General features: G+C 44.7%; 2 protein-coding genes across 2 annotated transcripts; one reads left to right on the top strand and one right to left on the bottom strand.

Moving 5' to 3' along the window:
- The first annotated feature begins 211 nt into the window (after positions 1 to 211).
- On the top strand, positions 212 to 2,134 carry LOC124670051. The gene is made up of 5 exons (XM_047206570.1): positions 212 to 298; positions 397 to 470; positions 581 to 684; positions 762 to 830; positions 1,519 to 2,134. The coding sequence occupies exons 1-5, from the start codon at positions 222 to 224 to the stop codon at positions 1,780 to 1,782; spliced, it is 588 nt and encodes a 195-aa protein (XP_047062526.1). The 5' UTR covers positions 212 to 221; the 3' UTR covers positions 1,783 to 2,134.
- A 547-nt stretch (positions 2,135 to 2,681) lies between these two features.
- On the bottom strand, positions 2,682 to 9,963 carry LOC124670063 (fanconi-associated nuclease 1 homolog). The gene is made up of 15 exons (XM_047206577.1): positions 9,853 to 9,963; positions 9,640 to 9,781; positions 8,683 to 9,233; positions 8,499 to 8,603; positions 7,065 to 7,326; positions 6,922 to 6,984; positions 6,683 to 6,757; positions 6,481 to 6,599; positions 5,200 to 5,270; positions 5,043 to 5,130; positions 4,807 to 4,947; positions 4,493 to 4,716; positions 3,740 to 4,013; positions 3,331 to 3,564; positions 2,682 to 3,131 (listed from the first exon to the last, which is right to left on the bottom strand). The coding sequence occupies exons 1-15, from the start codon at positions 9,961 to 9,963 to the stop codon at positions 2,682 to 2,684; spliced, it is 2,910 nt and encodes a 969-aa protein (XP_047062533.1).
- Positions 9,964 to 16,248: the final 6,285 nt, after the last annotated feature.

Genomic DNA, 16,248 nt, shown 5'->3' on the forward strand with positions numbered 1-16,248 from the left:
GCCACGTGCTACTGGAGCCGTTCGATCAATATTGGGCGGTTCAGATACGCTATCGCATGTTCTTTTGCTAAAAGAACCTTTCTTTTTCTCAAAATTGCAAACACGGGCCCTGCTCTCCTTCTTCTTCCCCTTCCCGTCAGAACCCTAGCTCACTTACGGCGCGACCCCACGGCAGCTGATCCCGCGGTCAAGTCGGCGGCGGCGGCGGCGGCGGCGGCGAGATGGTGGTGGTGGGGGGCGGCGGCGGAGGGAACGCATGGGCGAAGGAGATGACCCTGCGCCGCAGGATGGCCAGCATGTGCGCGCTCCCTCCCCTCCCTGAACTCCCCAGGTTCCTTTCCTTCGAACCAACTTCCGCTGCCGAGTCTGATCCTTTTCTGTGGGTTGCCACCTCAGATTCAACAAGACGCGGGAGCATTTCCCGTCGCTGAAAGATTACAACGATTACCTGGAGGAGGTCGAGGATATGAGTGAGTTGCCCATCACCTGTTTGTAGGCCTGCTCGTTCTAGCATTGGTAGCAATGTCGATCAAGGCTCGTTTATTTATTTATTTATTTCAAAATTCATGTCCCTTTGAAGCCTTCAACCTGATCGAAGGATTCGATGTCGAGGCCATCGAAGCTAAAATTTCTAGGTACCAGCAGGAAAATGCTGAGCAGATTTATCTATCGCGAGCTAAAAGGGTATGTTATTCTTGTACTATTCTAGTCCCCTGGTAAGGCTTTTAGATTCTGACATGGCGAATGTGCTTCTTGTCTAGGCTGAAGATCTCGCAGCAGCACTTAAAGCGAGCAGAACAAATCCTGTAAAAGCTGGCTCCAGTGATACGGTTAGTTGATAGAAATCTTTGGTGTATATATATGTTATATCAGCTTTAGGTGATTAGAAGCCTCCGTATGGGGAATATTCACTTAACAATTGTGAAATATTCATAGCTATAATCATTTATTTTTATTTATAAATGGCATCACTATAATGCTAAATTCTGAGAGGCCGCCTTATAGATTTTTCACCTTTGCATTATTTCGGATATATGCAATCAAATGTTGTCAACAAGTTTTAATCTATCTGAAATTTAACATATTTGACAATCACGGTCGTTCGGTGATGGAAGGTAAATACTTTTACTAAGCTGGATATTCTGCTATCATTTTTCAGTTGGTACTCGGTAGTGAATGTGCATTTCATCTTTATTTTTCACGCTATTTCCTTAAAGAAATATTCCGTAGAGGTATTGCAGCTTTGGATATTGGTTGTTCAGCTATCTAAGGTTTCGGAAGATTCTTAATATCATGTTCACTTTGTGGCCTGAATTTCTAGTCGCTAATTGCATTTTCAGTTACTTTATTCCATTCAGTTTGACTGCCTGCATCATTGCATGCCAACCATAATAGCTTCCCTGTTGTTCTCTGTTCTACTTAACACCTGAGGCTCATGTGATGCATTTTAATCTATCTTAGATGCTTCTTATATTTTCGTGGTACAAATGCCAATGTTTGTTTTGCAAATTGTAACAGGCTGCTGGAAGCTCCCAGGGCATAAGTGGTGGGGCAGGAGTTCAAGGCCAGTATGCGCCTGCTGCTGTTCCGGGTGGGTTGAATCAACCTCGTCCGACAGGCAACGCCCCACAACCAATTGGTGGTTCCTTAGATCCTCTACAAGGATATGATGAGGAGACCATGAGACTACGTGCGGAGAGAGGGGCACGAGCAGGTGGTTGGACTGCTGAGTTGGGTAAGCGAAGAGCATTAGAGGAGGCGTTTAACAGCATATTCATATAAAGGTTAGATCAGGCACAGCAAATGTTCTGGAGGATGCATGGTTAACTTATGACAACCCCCAGGCCACACTGGTTACTACTTGTCCAGCTATAACATGGTTAGTTATGGCCTACATCTAGACTTCAAGCCAAAGAGACTGAAGTATTATCGAGCGGCCCGGAAATCATCCCATTGCAAGTTGAGAACTAGGTTGCATATTGATATACCTGTGATCGTGGCAATGACTGTACTTGCTAGTCTCTCAAATACATCACGGTGGTGAAACTTGTCAATATTCCTCTGTAATGGCATGATTTTGTTGTTTGTCCAACCTAGACTCCTCATGAATATAATATCAGTATCACTTTGTCCATACTTTATTTGTTTGTTGTAGTTTTCTTGTACCTGATTCTTGGTCAAGATCATGTTCAGCCTGTGTATTACACATCTAAGATGGAAATTTTGTCCCCATGAACGCCACAAAAAAAAAGGTTGTTATCAGATCATTCAACTGTAGTGTATCTTCTGGCTTACTAGTGTACTCAATTTTCGGTTTGCCTACAATTTCTGAATATTTCAACCAGACAGCTGCTGATCTGCAATGCCACCTACTACTATGCTACTAGCCCAGCAGAGATGGACTAATTCATCGACCACTTCACATTCTGAACCAGAAGTAAACTACTAAAACTGGGAACAAAAATCAACTAATGCATTTCTTGGTTCTGTGCTTTTCGATATCCAAGAAATAGACATTGGAAATTGTAAGACAGCTTTTACTTTCAGACAACATCAATGCAAATATCAAAAACAATGCTGCTTATACATGTCACAGCTTTTGGTATGTTTGGATACATTTTGCCAAAGAAATAAATATGATTTGATGTGGAGGTTTGCAAGTGAGTGGAGGTTTGCAAGTGCTATCTCCGCTTAGAAACTAAGCTCACTTTGCAAACCTCCACATCAAATCCAAAATCCATCAGGACAAAAATCCAAGCACGTTGCTGCTCAGTGAGCTGATCCTTTGGTCCTTTAACCTCCGCAAGTTTAGCTTCAGCACCACCTCGTTCATCGAGGAAACGCCATAGCAGCAAATCAGGCATTCCACCAGACCAACTCCTATAATCAAGGGCTAGATGCCGGAGCAGCAACGCTAAGCGATGGCCACCAACACACGCAACGACAGCTCGTAGGTCAGCCATAGAATGCCGGTCCCAATTGACACCCCTGCAGGATGTCCCTTTATGTAGTTCCCAGGAGCTGATAAGCATCTCTTCAGCCATTCCGTCATGTATCTTTTCCAACTGTGATTCTATAAGGTCCTTTCTTGACTTGTAGAAGTCATCTGTTTCAAAATCAAGAGGGGCTGTCTGCAAGAGAACACAGGACTCAAGCTATGCAAAATCGTGGTAAGGAAGCCAAGTAAAAGACCATGATGAAAAACTGAAATCTCTGTTAACTCTAACATGCAAACAATATATCAAAAGCATAGTCATTGCAAGATGCACCAACATAATGCACATGGTTATGCAACTCTTAACGAGGAAAAATCGTCCATATGTCATGTACCTGAAATTTAGAGTGGAAAACATCGCATACTTCTGAAAATATTACATCCCACATCAGAAGGCCAAAGATTGTCATCCATATCCCACCTTCTGAATGGGTACCTTGCCAACCACCTCCTTCATCAGCATAATATTGTAAAGCTAATTGCTCTACCCCACAGCGTTCACCATCATAGCCATAGAAAACATTCTTTGCTCCTATTTCACAATTCAGTGGCCTTCCTTCGATGTTTACCTGATAATAGAATATGCATGATGCATTCCAAGTATAGATTATTCAGCATTTTCATGTTATCACCTTGATCCAGTAGACAGATATGTAGAACTTTGTCCTGATTGAGGACCTTCAGAGTGATTTTTTTTTTCGATAAAGGGTGCTTTATTACTCATAAAGTGACATACATATGTACCTCTTTTATATTTCTCCTAAGAGAATCAGCATAACTAGGAACTTTCCAGCGCCGTGGAGGTTTGCCTAAACGCAGAACTCGCTTTTGCAGTGCAATCTTTGACCCAGCACGCACCCATGGATCAATTACTCCTCCTTCAGCTGTTGAAAGGCTCTCATTTGGGCGGCCCATATGCTCCAAATCAACAGATAGCCTCAGTGTCCAATATCCTCGACGTCTACCAGAAGAAACTTTACTAAGTAGTATCTTTAGAGTCCTTATTGCATCTGCATACCTGTAAACTATAGTCAGCATATCTGGTTCCCTAAAAATAGCAAAGTTAGGTACTGAGTGAATGTAGACTCGGAGGTATTATAAAATTATAAAAATTCAACAAGGAATGGGAAAGATCCTTCCTGTGGATGCATACATATATTCCATCAATTTGCAGAAGAGAAGGATTTCAGAAGATCATCTCTATTTCAATTAGGTTTATTCATAAAAAACTCAGCTTCAATGCAAAAGTTCACATTAATCCACAATTCGCATACAAGATGAAACTTCACAACCTACCTAGTATAAGTGTATGCAACTAAATGTCTAACAGCTGTAAGTAAACTAAAGCATCCCGTTATGCATCTAGCAGACCAGAAGATGTGCCAACACCACCCAGAAATGGTACAGCCAAGGGTTCCAGTTCAATCAAAATTGAATGAAACATCTACGTACATGCAGATACCAGTTGGGTTGATCCATAAGTTCATCACAACTTACCTGCGTTCGCGTTCGTAAACAGAGACACCTAACGTGAGTACTTTTGAATAGATCCATGCCGGTGAAAAGCATGAATAGAATGATGGAGGAGATTCAGCTAAACTGCTATCTTTGTCTTTTAACATAGTGCATAGTCGATTCTCAGACAAATCAGCGCATCTTGACACCATTTCCATGTTATCATTATCAAGAGATTCATCCATGAGCTGTGCCACTCGAATAGCCTATTTGCAACATAAGAAATTAAACAAAAGTACAAAACTGAAGATTGGCAGGTTCTGTTTCTGTTTTCTATAAGGAAATGAAAAGTTTACCTCTTCATACTCCAGTAAATCATTTCTTTCTTGAAAAATATGGTGAGAGATGCGGCAGGTGTAGTCTGGGAATTTCACCAGACCAAGATCCACTAATAGAAAGGATGAAAGATCTTGTTCGCCATTTAGAAAAAAGAGCCTCTGCATGGTTGCATTTGATCATCATACATGCCAACAGTTGTTGGACGGAACAATACCGTAAATAATATAACAGTCTAAGCAAAATTTTCATTCACCTGAACACGCCACAGAAGTTCATCAGCCATACTGGAGGTTTTTATACAGGTTCCCGTCCATTTTACAATTTGCTTTGGTAGAGTTGTGCTACATCCAAAGGTTAATTTGCTTATGAGACCATCATGCCCAAGTATAAAAAAAGGAAAGAGCCGTTACCAAGTTCCATTATTGTATATGGAGAGAAGAGTGCTAAGAATCTCATGTCGACGAGTGCAGCTTGTGTTATTCTGGAAAGCAAAATTAGAGAAAGCAATATACATTGAGAAAACCAGGACGAGTTTAGAAATATGCTGCATGTCAGCACAAAGGGGAAAACAACTTGAGATAGCAGGCAATTGATCAAAATATCAATCAGTTGTCCGATTTCTATTTTATTTTTGAGTCGCCGATCTATTCTCAATATAGAGATGTGATGGAGTGGAGATTTTTGGCTCCTGAGCTCCAGTGATCCTGTTACTTTAAAAAATTCGAAAACAGTATTTATAAGGTTGAAAAAAATCTGATTGCAGTCCATGATGTATCCCATAAACGTACAAAATATCAATTTGAAATATTTTTATTTTGAGATGCACAAAAAAAAAGTGGATCTGAGTATATTGAACAATTCATATTTTCAAATCTCCAAAAATTATCAGATTTTTTTCATTTTCGTGTATCCCATAATACAAAGTATTTCAAACTGATATTTGGCACTTTTGTGGGATACATCTTGGCTACAGCCAGATTTTTTTCAGAAATTTTTGAAACTCATAATATTATTTTCGATATTTTGAGAATAACAGGAGCACTGGAGCTTGGGAGCCAAAGAGACTCTTTGGATGTGATGCTTGTATTCTTGCATTCAGAGACAGTCTCTGTTAACCATGCCTCAAGGCTTGATGGTGATTACAATTAACATTACGATGCTCATCCATTATCTCAGGATTTTCCTCTACCAATTTGACCAAGATTACATATTTTTAAATATCTATCGTTCATTTCTGTACATTATATGTTACCACTTAACCTGCTTACAAGTTGTTGGGCATCTTAACGGAAACAATATAGTTGTATGCCCACATCATTTGCTTTGAGCTTTAGTCGGTACATGTTATGGATAAATGGGTGATATTCAATTATTGCCAGATCATATGCCGTGGCCATTTTGCAGGATATGCATTATCATGGATGTGCCATATTATTATGTGATATACGTGCATCACGATATGTTAATGCAACATATATCAACAGCACCACTACCAAGTTGGCACTGATAAGTGATCTATTGCCATACTAGTAATAAACAAATGCACTACTATAAATTCTGTAGTGTGTGTAACTGTCCTCGGTAGCAACATATGAACAAATTGTGATTCTAAACGGTAATACGCTGGGGTGGTAAAAGGCAAACTGCATACTTGTGCACAACAAGAAAGGGGTTGAAGGTAAGATTGAAACCTTAGGGAGTTCCTTTAGCATTTCCTTCATTTCTGGAACACTTAGCACATCGAGAATCTCTTTAATATCGTATTCCGATGGAACATCGGTGCAAGAAAGCATCTCTGTATAACCTGCCACTTTAAAAGAAGCAGCTTCCAGCTGAAATAGCTAAAGAATGCTAACATGACAGTTACAAAAGTGAGTAGATAAAGGTTATTACACTTTAACTCCATGGCTGCATTCTCCACATATGATATTTCACGATACGAGATACTCCTCACTCGAAACCATGGCCCTGCAAGAAATTCAGTTAATCACTTTCAGTTATATTTGCACAATGGGTGGCTCCATTTTGTTCAACCTACCAAAGTAATACATGCACTGAACTTACACCCCTAGCACTAAAATTCTAAAAAGCCAAATGAACAATTTAACAATCAATAGACTTTGGGAGCTAACCTTTTCGACCGTATATCCTCACAAAAAGCCTTTGGCCATCATTCGATAGAGACTTAAAAGAACCTATTGAATGTTAAAACATAAACTAGTCATTAGGAGTTCTTGATCAAGAAACATAAAGATGTTATGGGAAGGAAATAAACCTAGAAATGATGTTTCCTTATCACTGAAAAGGTGTGTATGGTTGGTCATAACATCCGTTAGCATGGTATTAAAATTTTCCTGGTATCTTGCACTGCTAGGTCGCTGTAAATTTTCATTTTTAACAACTTCAAGAAAATTTTCCCACAAGGACTGTCGGTATCTCAGATCTTCGTATCCCTCATTGTCATCTTTACATTTCTCGCAAGTTAGATGGATGGGCACATTGTCAAGCTGTTGTTCAGGCAAACCAATCACAACTCCCTAACAAAATAGGAAAATAAGCATCAGAAGTTTGATGGTTACTGAATTGGTACAGAAAAATAGATATAGAAAAATACTCGAAGACCTATTCGAAGTTGGAGTAGAAACCTTGTGGGCTTTCCTATAGCAAACAGGGTGAAAAAGTTTACTTCAAAAAAATACTGCCGCCAAGATTGATGTCATCATCAAAGATGACACAGACGCCACCACCTAATCTCAATAAAAAACTATGGAACAAACGTTCAGGCTCAAAGAGAGTGCTAGTTCTGACCAAAGATCTGTTTGCACCAGAGTATACATCTGTATTCTACTAACTACTTTCACAGGTATAGTCGGTTTCCAGTCTTCTAGTGACCGGAAGTGTTGCTTGTACTAATTATAAATGGATATGAAGTTGGGTTGGTCTTCTCCAGGTGTTTAGTTAGGCAATAACCTCCCAGTCCTACAAACCTTTATCCTAACTGCACATTTATGTACGGATATAGTAGGCTTCCATTTGGATTAGAAAATAATTTTAGCTTGTACATGAACTTCGTTGGAATCCTGATTAAAACAGCGGCAGTATGCGCCTGGTTTGAGAGAAAGACCCTTAACAGGACTGAGGATACTCACTGAGATGGGCTGCTGAAAAAAATCTTAAATTACAGAGACAGACCATTACCACCACCTTAAAATCATTAACACAGCCACATGCTCTGCTGAAATTTATGCAGAACAGGAGATATCCTAGACCTCTTCTTATAACAGTTGGGTATGAAGAGTATTAAGTTTATAGCCAATAGGCAGAAAACTAACTACGATGGCAAAGTATGTGATTTTATAGTTGTTCAGTCTAAGCACAGCATCGAATTTACAAGTTGTTGCCTAGTTACACAAAATTAATTACTCTGTCCATTAGAATCAGCATGCATTCACTAAGATGGCATGGAGTGAGGTATCTAAGAAAATCTACCAAAGTAGTCGAGGCTAGTTTATTCATCACAAATCAAGGTCACCAGGCAGAACATGGTTCTGTATATGTAGTTTCCACTGTATTGCATTCTGTGTAAAATTTGACTGCATGTGTTTATTCAACAAGAGGGCAGCCTACATAATCCTCGAGGACCTAGTAGGCTAGTAAGTAGAAACTGCAGGCTACATCACACTTGTTTTGCAATATAATAAGGGATCACCTCGCACTCAACAAAGTGTTTGTCCAGTAGAGGAGCCAAGACTTTAGCCAGCTCTCGGGGCAAGTATCCAAGTATCTGCTCACATTCAGACCCTGCATAAAGCACCTGTCGATGGTATCAAGAAAAACAGCTACATGGCAGGGATATAAACAGAAAGGACAGTTTCTTTATAAATGGTGCAAACCTTGATAGCATCAGGGTCCTTGGCATTCTGAGGATCTCTCAAAACAGTGATGCCCACACCTTCTTGCAGTTCAATGTTTTCACGGAACCTCCGGCCCACTATGACAGTGTCAACAACAACCTTGGTGCTAGAGTCCATGCCTGGACATGCATCAATGCTGCCAGAAGTTGTTCCTGCTGAAAGCATGTAGGAAGAGTCCTTTTCGACTGCGCCGTCATTTTCAGCATTCTCGGTATTTGGCAAGACAACATTTGAGGGTATAATACAGGTATCAGGCATCTTGGAAATGCCAGGTGAACCGTGCAGGCAGGCAATTAATGAAGGGGTAGTAGCACTATCCTCGGGGCTTCCAGGGTCACTACTAGTACTATTCCTGGATAAAAATGCGGTGTCGCTAGATACGTCTCCACCTGCCAGTCCCTTATTTCCTGCCTCGTCATCATTGTCCAAACTGTCTGGATTGGGCTTAACTGTCGCCTTTTTACTGAATCTGAAATCAAGAAGGCTGCTCTGTGTTAGCTTCCGTTTCGCTCCTCTGCTGAGGCAGATATCTGCACAGTTCATGTGGAAACAGAACTCTTCAGAACAACTTTGAACACTTGAGAACAATTTTGTAGTATTTCTAAGCATGTAATGCTTCCTATGAATTCCATTATACCGGAAGTAAGATTTCACAGGAACGGGCTATCCTAAATCAACAGAGACGACAGACATAGTCTTGAGTCGACTAGACTTGGCTGTAAATGGCAACGCAGTACTGAGAGCGATCAAGTGAACTTGTTATACTATAGTCAGGAAGTAGCTAACCGTATTTGTGATTTGTTTAGCAACGGCTTATAGTGGAGCTCGACGCAATCGGCATTCCGGAACAACATGGACTAGCGAACTTAGAATGGGCACTGAATGAACATTACATTCCACTGATTCAGGAGGAGTGTGGAGGTTCGAGGTACTGACCGAGGTGGGTGTTGACGTTGTAGTCGGAGCCGCGGATGGACTCGCCGCAGACGGGGCACGAGACCCGCTCCGCGCCGGCGCCGGCGCCCCCTCCCGACGACGGGCCAGCATCAGCCGCCTCGCCCGCGCCCGCGTCGTCGGCCTGGGGGGAAACGGGGAAACGTTAAGCGTCTGACAGCAGTTTGGGGTTCAGTCAGTCGTCAGTGTATTGACCTGGTGGGAGGGAGCGGGGGAGGAGAGCAGGGCGGCGGCGAGGGAGGCGGGGAGAGGGTAGCGGCGGCGCCGGCCGATGAGGCGGACCAGGCTCTCCCGCCCCTTCAGCATAGCCGCCCCGCCGCCGCCGGCTGGGAGGCGAAGGCGAGAGGACGGGGGCGAGGCGGCGCGCGACGGCGCGGGAAGGAATAGAATGGGGCGCGAGAGGTGTTTTTTTTTCTCTCTTTTTCGCGCTTTTCTTTTTTCTTGTGGGCGGTCGTTTTGAGGTGATGGGCCGGACGGACGGCGGGTGGTTGGGTTGGCGGCGCACCGTGCTGCAGCCTACCGGCAAAGCCTGCAACTGCTGCAGGTTTCGTGCACGATGTTTCTGACTTTTTGTTTTGGGGAATGGAGAAGCTACACGTGCTGCTGCCTCTATGATCCTAGTATCCTATCCTTAAAAGCGCGTGTACAATGTCGGCGGAGAGACGTCTTAGGGTTTTCTTCCAACTGATCTGCTCGACTTATATCAACTGAGACGTTTTAGGGTTTATCTTCTAACCGATCTGCCCGACTTGTATCAATTCTAATAACCTTTGTCATGCAGTATGCCCCTTAGCAGAACATGGACCTGAACTGCTATAGCCGCGAAGAAGCCACCCCGCTTCATAGGTAAAATCAGTCATACTAGTATTAGTTTTATAGCCATTTTGTCTATTAGTTCGGGTTCATGCATGCCACCCCGCTTGTTAAAATAAATGCCAGAAGCTTTGGCTCCGGTAAAAGGTCTTGAATCTTGAAACAGTTGGGTATCCAATCCGTCATAATAGAGTCGGATTCTCTATAATTGATTCAAGCATGTAATGTAGAAGAAGTGGAAGTTTAGAGTCCATCCGCAATGCAGAGTGTTTTATGATTCAAGCTTTTGATTTGATTCCCTATATGCACCGTAGTTGGTAGACCTCGTGAATTAGCTAGAAGTTCCTTTAGTACAAATTCAATTTTGAGGTGGAGTGATGTTTCCCCAAAGTGTATTATCCCTTTTATACTAAATTATGCAACTCCGTTGAACTCGCAGCGCAAGTTTTTTACGCACTTTTTTCTTACCATGCTATCTTAGGGATCTGGAAGGTTTTTAATGAGGCAGCTTGCTTGTTTACTTAATATATTGTGTTTAAAAAAAACGGTGCCAAACAGTGGACATAACTCACCATGCATAGGTGTGCAATCAACCGGACTGAATTGATTTAAGAAAACATCATTTATGGCAATGGATTGGTGTTTTCTTAGACTGCTCATAGTGGGAGTAACATAGCTAGTAACATCACACATCTCAAGGCATTTTGGTGACATGGCATGCGAATAAATGAAGAAAGAGAGTGAGATAGTAACTAGCTATGTTACCATAACATCACACACCCCAAGGCAAAATGAGTCCACAACATAATAAATGACATAATGCATGACACCACATATAAGTTACTACCCACTATGAAGATAGTAACCTAGACTAGTAACATGGCATATGTTACTAGTCTAAGTTACTTCCCACTATGAGCAGCCTTAGGCTAGCCAGTATCATAGCTAGTATCATGCACATTGGTCCCACAAAAATGCTGATGTGGCAGCTAATTAAGGAGGAGAGAGGAGATTAGAGTAACATAGGTAGATATTGTATCATAGCGCATGTCCCGAGAAAAGTTAATGCCAAACAAATCTTGTGCACAAATTTGCATTGAGATTTAAAAAGCAATAAATATAGCATGACTATGATACTATTTCATGATACTAACCACTATAGAGATAGTACCATACACAAGTATCATATGCATGATACTACTACATGACACTTACACTACTAGGAAAAGGCTTATTGCCGGCGCACCAAAATGGGCTATTGCCGGCGCACTACAGCCCGCCGGTGGGAACAGGCCGGTGGTAGTAGCTTATTGCCGGCACACCAGTTGGTGCGCCAGCGGTATCTCGCGTTATCCCCGGCGCACCTGTCTAGTTCGCCGGCGGTAAGTTATAGAAGAAAACAAAAAAAAATTCAAATCTAGATCCAGATGTAGATCTAGATCTAGCTAGTCAACCGTGGTTGTCGTCTATGCGCCAGTGTAGGAGGTGCATGAGGTGCATGAGGATGTTGGAAGCTCCCGAGATTGGCGGGCCGGTGTAGGAGGAGGAGGAGTAGGCCGGAGGAGGAGGAGTAGGCCGGAGGTGGAGGAGCCCGGAGGAGGTGGAGGATGCCGGAGGTGGTGGAGGAGGCCGACAGTGATGGGGGAGGCCGGAGGTGTTGGAGGAGGCCGGAGGACGTCGAGGAGGCTGGAGGTTGTGGAGGAGGTCGGAGGACGTCGTGGCCGTCGGTGGAGGAGGAGGATGAGTAGGTCACCGGAGTAGCTCGCCGCCGTAGAAGCTCGGTATAGAGAAGGAGGAGCAGGAGATGGAGGAGGAGGAGGAGGAGGAAAAGAGAAGGGGAAAGTGAGCACCGCGGGCTGAGTTGTGCCTATATAGCACTGCTTACCGCCGGCGCACCAAGTAGGGTGGTGCGCCGGGGGTAATTTTTTTCTTTTTTTCACCCAAATCTTAAATCTCAAAAAAGTCCTATTTCTGTTTCAAATGACGAATCCATTTTTTCTCCAAACGGCCATAGGCCGTTGAATTCGAATAGGAAATTTCGAGTAGATCGATTTTGATATAAAAAAGTTTTTCATCGGAGGTATGCAACCAGAAAACCCGTTTTACCGAAAGATGACGCCATTTTGCATAATATATCGAAATTCATTTTTTCAAATTTTGATGAAAGCTAGATTACATAATACATGGGCAGTTCAAAGGATTTTATTTTTTGAATTTTCTATCATTTTCTTTTATTTTTTCGAAAACTGAAAAAACGATTCCCGGAGGGGGGGTGTGGAGAGAAAAATCTAGGCACCTTACTGATGCGTGTAGCTGACACGTCCGTTGGGAACCCCAAGAGGAAGGTGTGATGCGCACAGCGGCAAGTTTCCCTCAGTAAGAAACCAAGGTTTAATCGAACCGTGAGGAGTCAAGAAGCACGTTGAAGGTTGATGGCGGCGGGATGTAGTGCGGCGCAACACCGAGATTCCGGCGCCAACGTGGAACCCGCACAACACAACCAAAGTACTTTGCCCCAACGAAACAAGTGAGGTTGTCAATCTCACCGGCTTGCCGTAACAAAGGATTAACCGTATTATGTGGAAGATGATTGTTTGCAGAAACATGTAAAGCAAGTATTGCAAGTAGATTGTATGCGATGTAAAGAATAGGACCGGGGTCCACAGTTCACTAGAGGTGTCTCTCCCATAAGATAAAAGCATGTTGGGTGAACAAATTACAATCGGGCAATTGACAAATAGAGAGGGCATAATAATGCACATACATGTCATGATAAATATAGTGAGATTTAATTGGGCATTACGACAAAGTACATAGACCGCTATCCAGCATGCATCTATGCCTAAAAAGTCCACCTTCAGGTTATCATCCGAACCCCTTCCAGTATTAAGTTGCAAAACAACAGACAATTGCATTAAGTATGGTGCGTAATTGTTATCACCAAGATTTGACCGAGTCAGAGGTGGGCCGCAGTCAAGATGGGCTTAAGGAAATATACGTGGAGAATTATATGAATCGGCCTGTTGGGTTTAATTGCCCGTGTATCTGTAACATATTAGACCTATTTTAGTTTAGAGATAGAATCTTAGTCGTGCACGGTTTAGTGCATGCCCACATTAGAAAGTCCCCCGGACTATAAATATGTACCTAGGGTTTATGGAATAAACAACAACTCACGTTCAACCCCAAAAACAAACCAATCTCGGCGCATCGCCAACTCCTTCGTCTCGAGGGTTTCTATCGGGTAAGCGACATGCTGCCTAGATCGCATCTTGCGATCTAGGCAGCACAAGCCCCACGTTGTTCATGCGTTGCTCGTACTCGAAGCGCTTTTGATGGCGAGCAACGTAGTTATCATTAGATGTGTTAGGGTTAGCATTGTTCTTCGTTTAAGCATGCTTACGTAGTGCAACCCTTGCATATCTAGCCGCCCTCACGCCTATCTCAGGTGTGGAGGCGGCACCCCGCTTGATCATTATTTAGTAGATCTGATCCGTTACGATTGCTCCTTGTTCTACAAGGATTAGTTTAATATCTCGCAATAGTTTGGCCTTACAATGGGGGGAGGATCCGAGTGGCACGTAGGGTGGCGTTCGCAAGTCCTAAACGGGATGTTCCTAGAATCAACTTCATGTTGGTTTTCCGGCCTTGTTTAGGATCGGCTTACGAGCACCGTGCGTGGCCGCAAGGCCCAACCCGGAGTAGGATGATCCGGTTATGCGGTGAAAACCCTAAATCGTCGTAGATCTCATTAGCTTCATCTTGATCAAGCAGGACCGCCAAGTATTCGTGCACCCCGTACGGATCATGGGTGGATCGGCTCTTTGAGCCGATTCACGAGATAACCCGAGAGCCGATCGAGGCTCGTATTTAATGTTTACATGTATGCCCCGGCAGAAACTAAGCGAGGCACCCTCATCACCTTCCCGACCGTGTATAGGTCGGTGGCACGCCCTTGCACTTCGCAACGCCGCGTGTGACCGGAAGAGCATTGCGGGCCGTCGCTCGGAGGGGTCTCGGCCAGCCCGCAGCTCTAGGCTCCCCCCGCTCTACGGTGTTGACAAGGCCGCTGCCCGCCGGTGGGTTTTGGCAGTCAACACATTCTGGCACGCCCGGTGGGACCATCGTCTACATCAACCACATCGCCATCTACATCTGAGATGGCGGACGGCACGCCAGCCACCTACGAGGATCTGCCTGACGACCTCAAGAAGCAATACAACGAGATCAAGGCTACCCTCGAAGCCGACCTCATCGGCTCTTTTCAAAGAACCCGTTCCGGTGGCATCAGATGGAAGGGGTTCTCACCAGAAGGTGCACTCGATGGGATAGACCTCTCTTCCCCGTCGGAGGAACGCACCGGGGTCCGCGGCAGAGATCAACTACCCGGTGGCTCACTCGCTACACCGCCACTCGAGAACTTGGTCAACGTGCTCGGAGCGTGTCGCTCCGCGCGTGATCCAGGAGATCATGAGCCACCGGTACTCGCCGTCGGGACCAGCTCTCGGGACTCATCAAGGAGAGTTGCCTTTCCGAGTCCCGTCCACCGCTGCCGTTTGCGTTGGCGGCACCGACCTGAAGTGCCGACTACACCGGCATTCCTCGTCTGACGAATTGGTGGCGACCCCGGGGACTACCAGCTCTTAATGGAGGCGCCTAAGGAGATCCCTCATGGATACGCGTGCATGTATGTGCCGGATTGTGGTGACTGGGCACTCACAAACCAGGCCACAACATCGGGGACTCCGGCGAAGACAGGAGGAACGTCGGCAACGGAGCAGACGTGGCTAACTAAATACGCCACACCGACGAAACTCCCGAGCCCGGCTCCCGCAGCCGGCTCGGAGCCGGAAAAGCAAACATGGCAGGCCAAGTACGCCACCCCGGCAAATCTTCGCAGTGCAACTCCTACGGCCAGCACAGCGGATCGGATCGATACCATACCGAGAGACCGGTTCGGCATGATGCCGAAGAGAAGGGCGATCGGCTATTCCAAGCCGTACCCCGACGATTACGAGATGATCCCGCTGCCACCTAAATATCGGCTCCCCGACTTCTCCAAATTCGGTGGATCGGATGGCTCCGGCTCCATCGAGCACGTCGGCCGATATTTGGCTCAACTAGGACCGGCTTCGGTGTCGGATCGGCTACGCGTGAGGCTCTTTTCGCAGTCCCTCACGGGATCGGCTTTTGGATGGTACACCTCTCTCGCGCGCGAATTCCATCCGAGCCTTGGAAGCAATTGGAAGAACAGTTCCATATGCAATACCATTCGAAGCTTCCGAGTCCGGCATTGCCGATCTAGCACAACTACGTCGAAGCGCGGGGAAACGGTGACAGAATACATCCAGCCGCTTCAGGAATCTTAGGAACCGATGTTATTCGGTTCGTATAATCGAAAAGGAAGCAGCCGAGTTGGCAGTAGCAGGCCTTGCAACACAGCTCAAGGACATGGCCTCCCAAGCGCATTATCCTCGCCGGCGCACATGGTTCGAAACTATCGAGCATATGAACAGCGCCACCCCGACCTGTACCAAGACAAGTTCAAACGTGCAGTAGTTATGGTCGATACGGAAGAGGATGAAGTGCCCGCGGGAGGCCAAGAGATAGCAAGTGGCGAGTGGACTCGTGGGGAACCCCGTGGCCCGCAAATGGGTAAAGCCACCAGTGGCCGCCTGTGGGATTTGATTTTGACATAACCAAGACCGAACAAATCTTCGACCTCCCGCTCAAGGAGAAACAAGTTGACGATTCCCGAAGGTCTCAAGTTCCCCACGG

Source organism: Lolium rigidum, chromosome 1 (assembly GCF_022539505.1).
Source record: "Lolium rigidum isolate FL_2022 chromosome 1, APGP_CSIRO_Lrig_0.1, whole genome shotgun sequence".
Taxonomy (NCBI): domain Eukaryota; kingdom Viridiplantae; phylum Streptophyta; class Magnoliopsida; order Poales; family Poaceae; genus Lolium; species Lolium rigidum.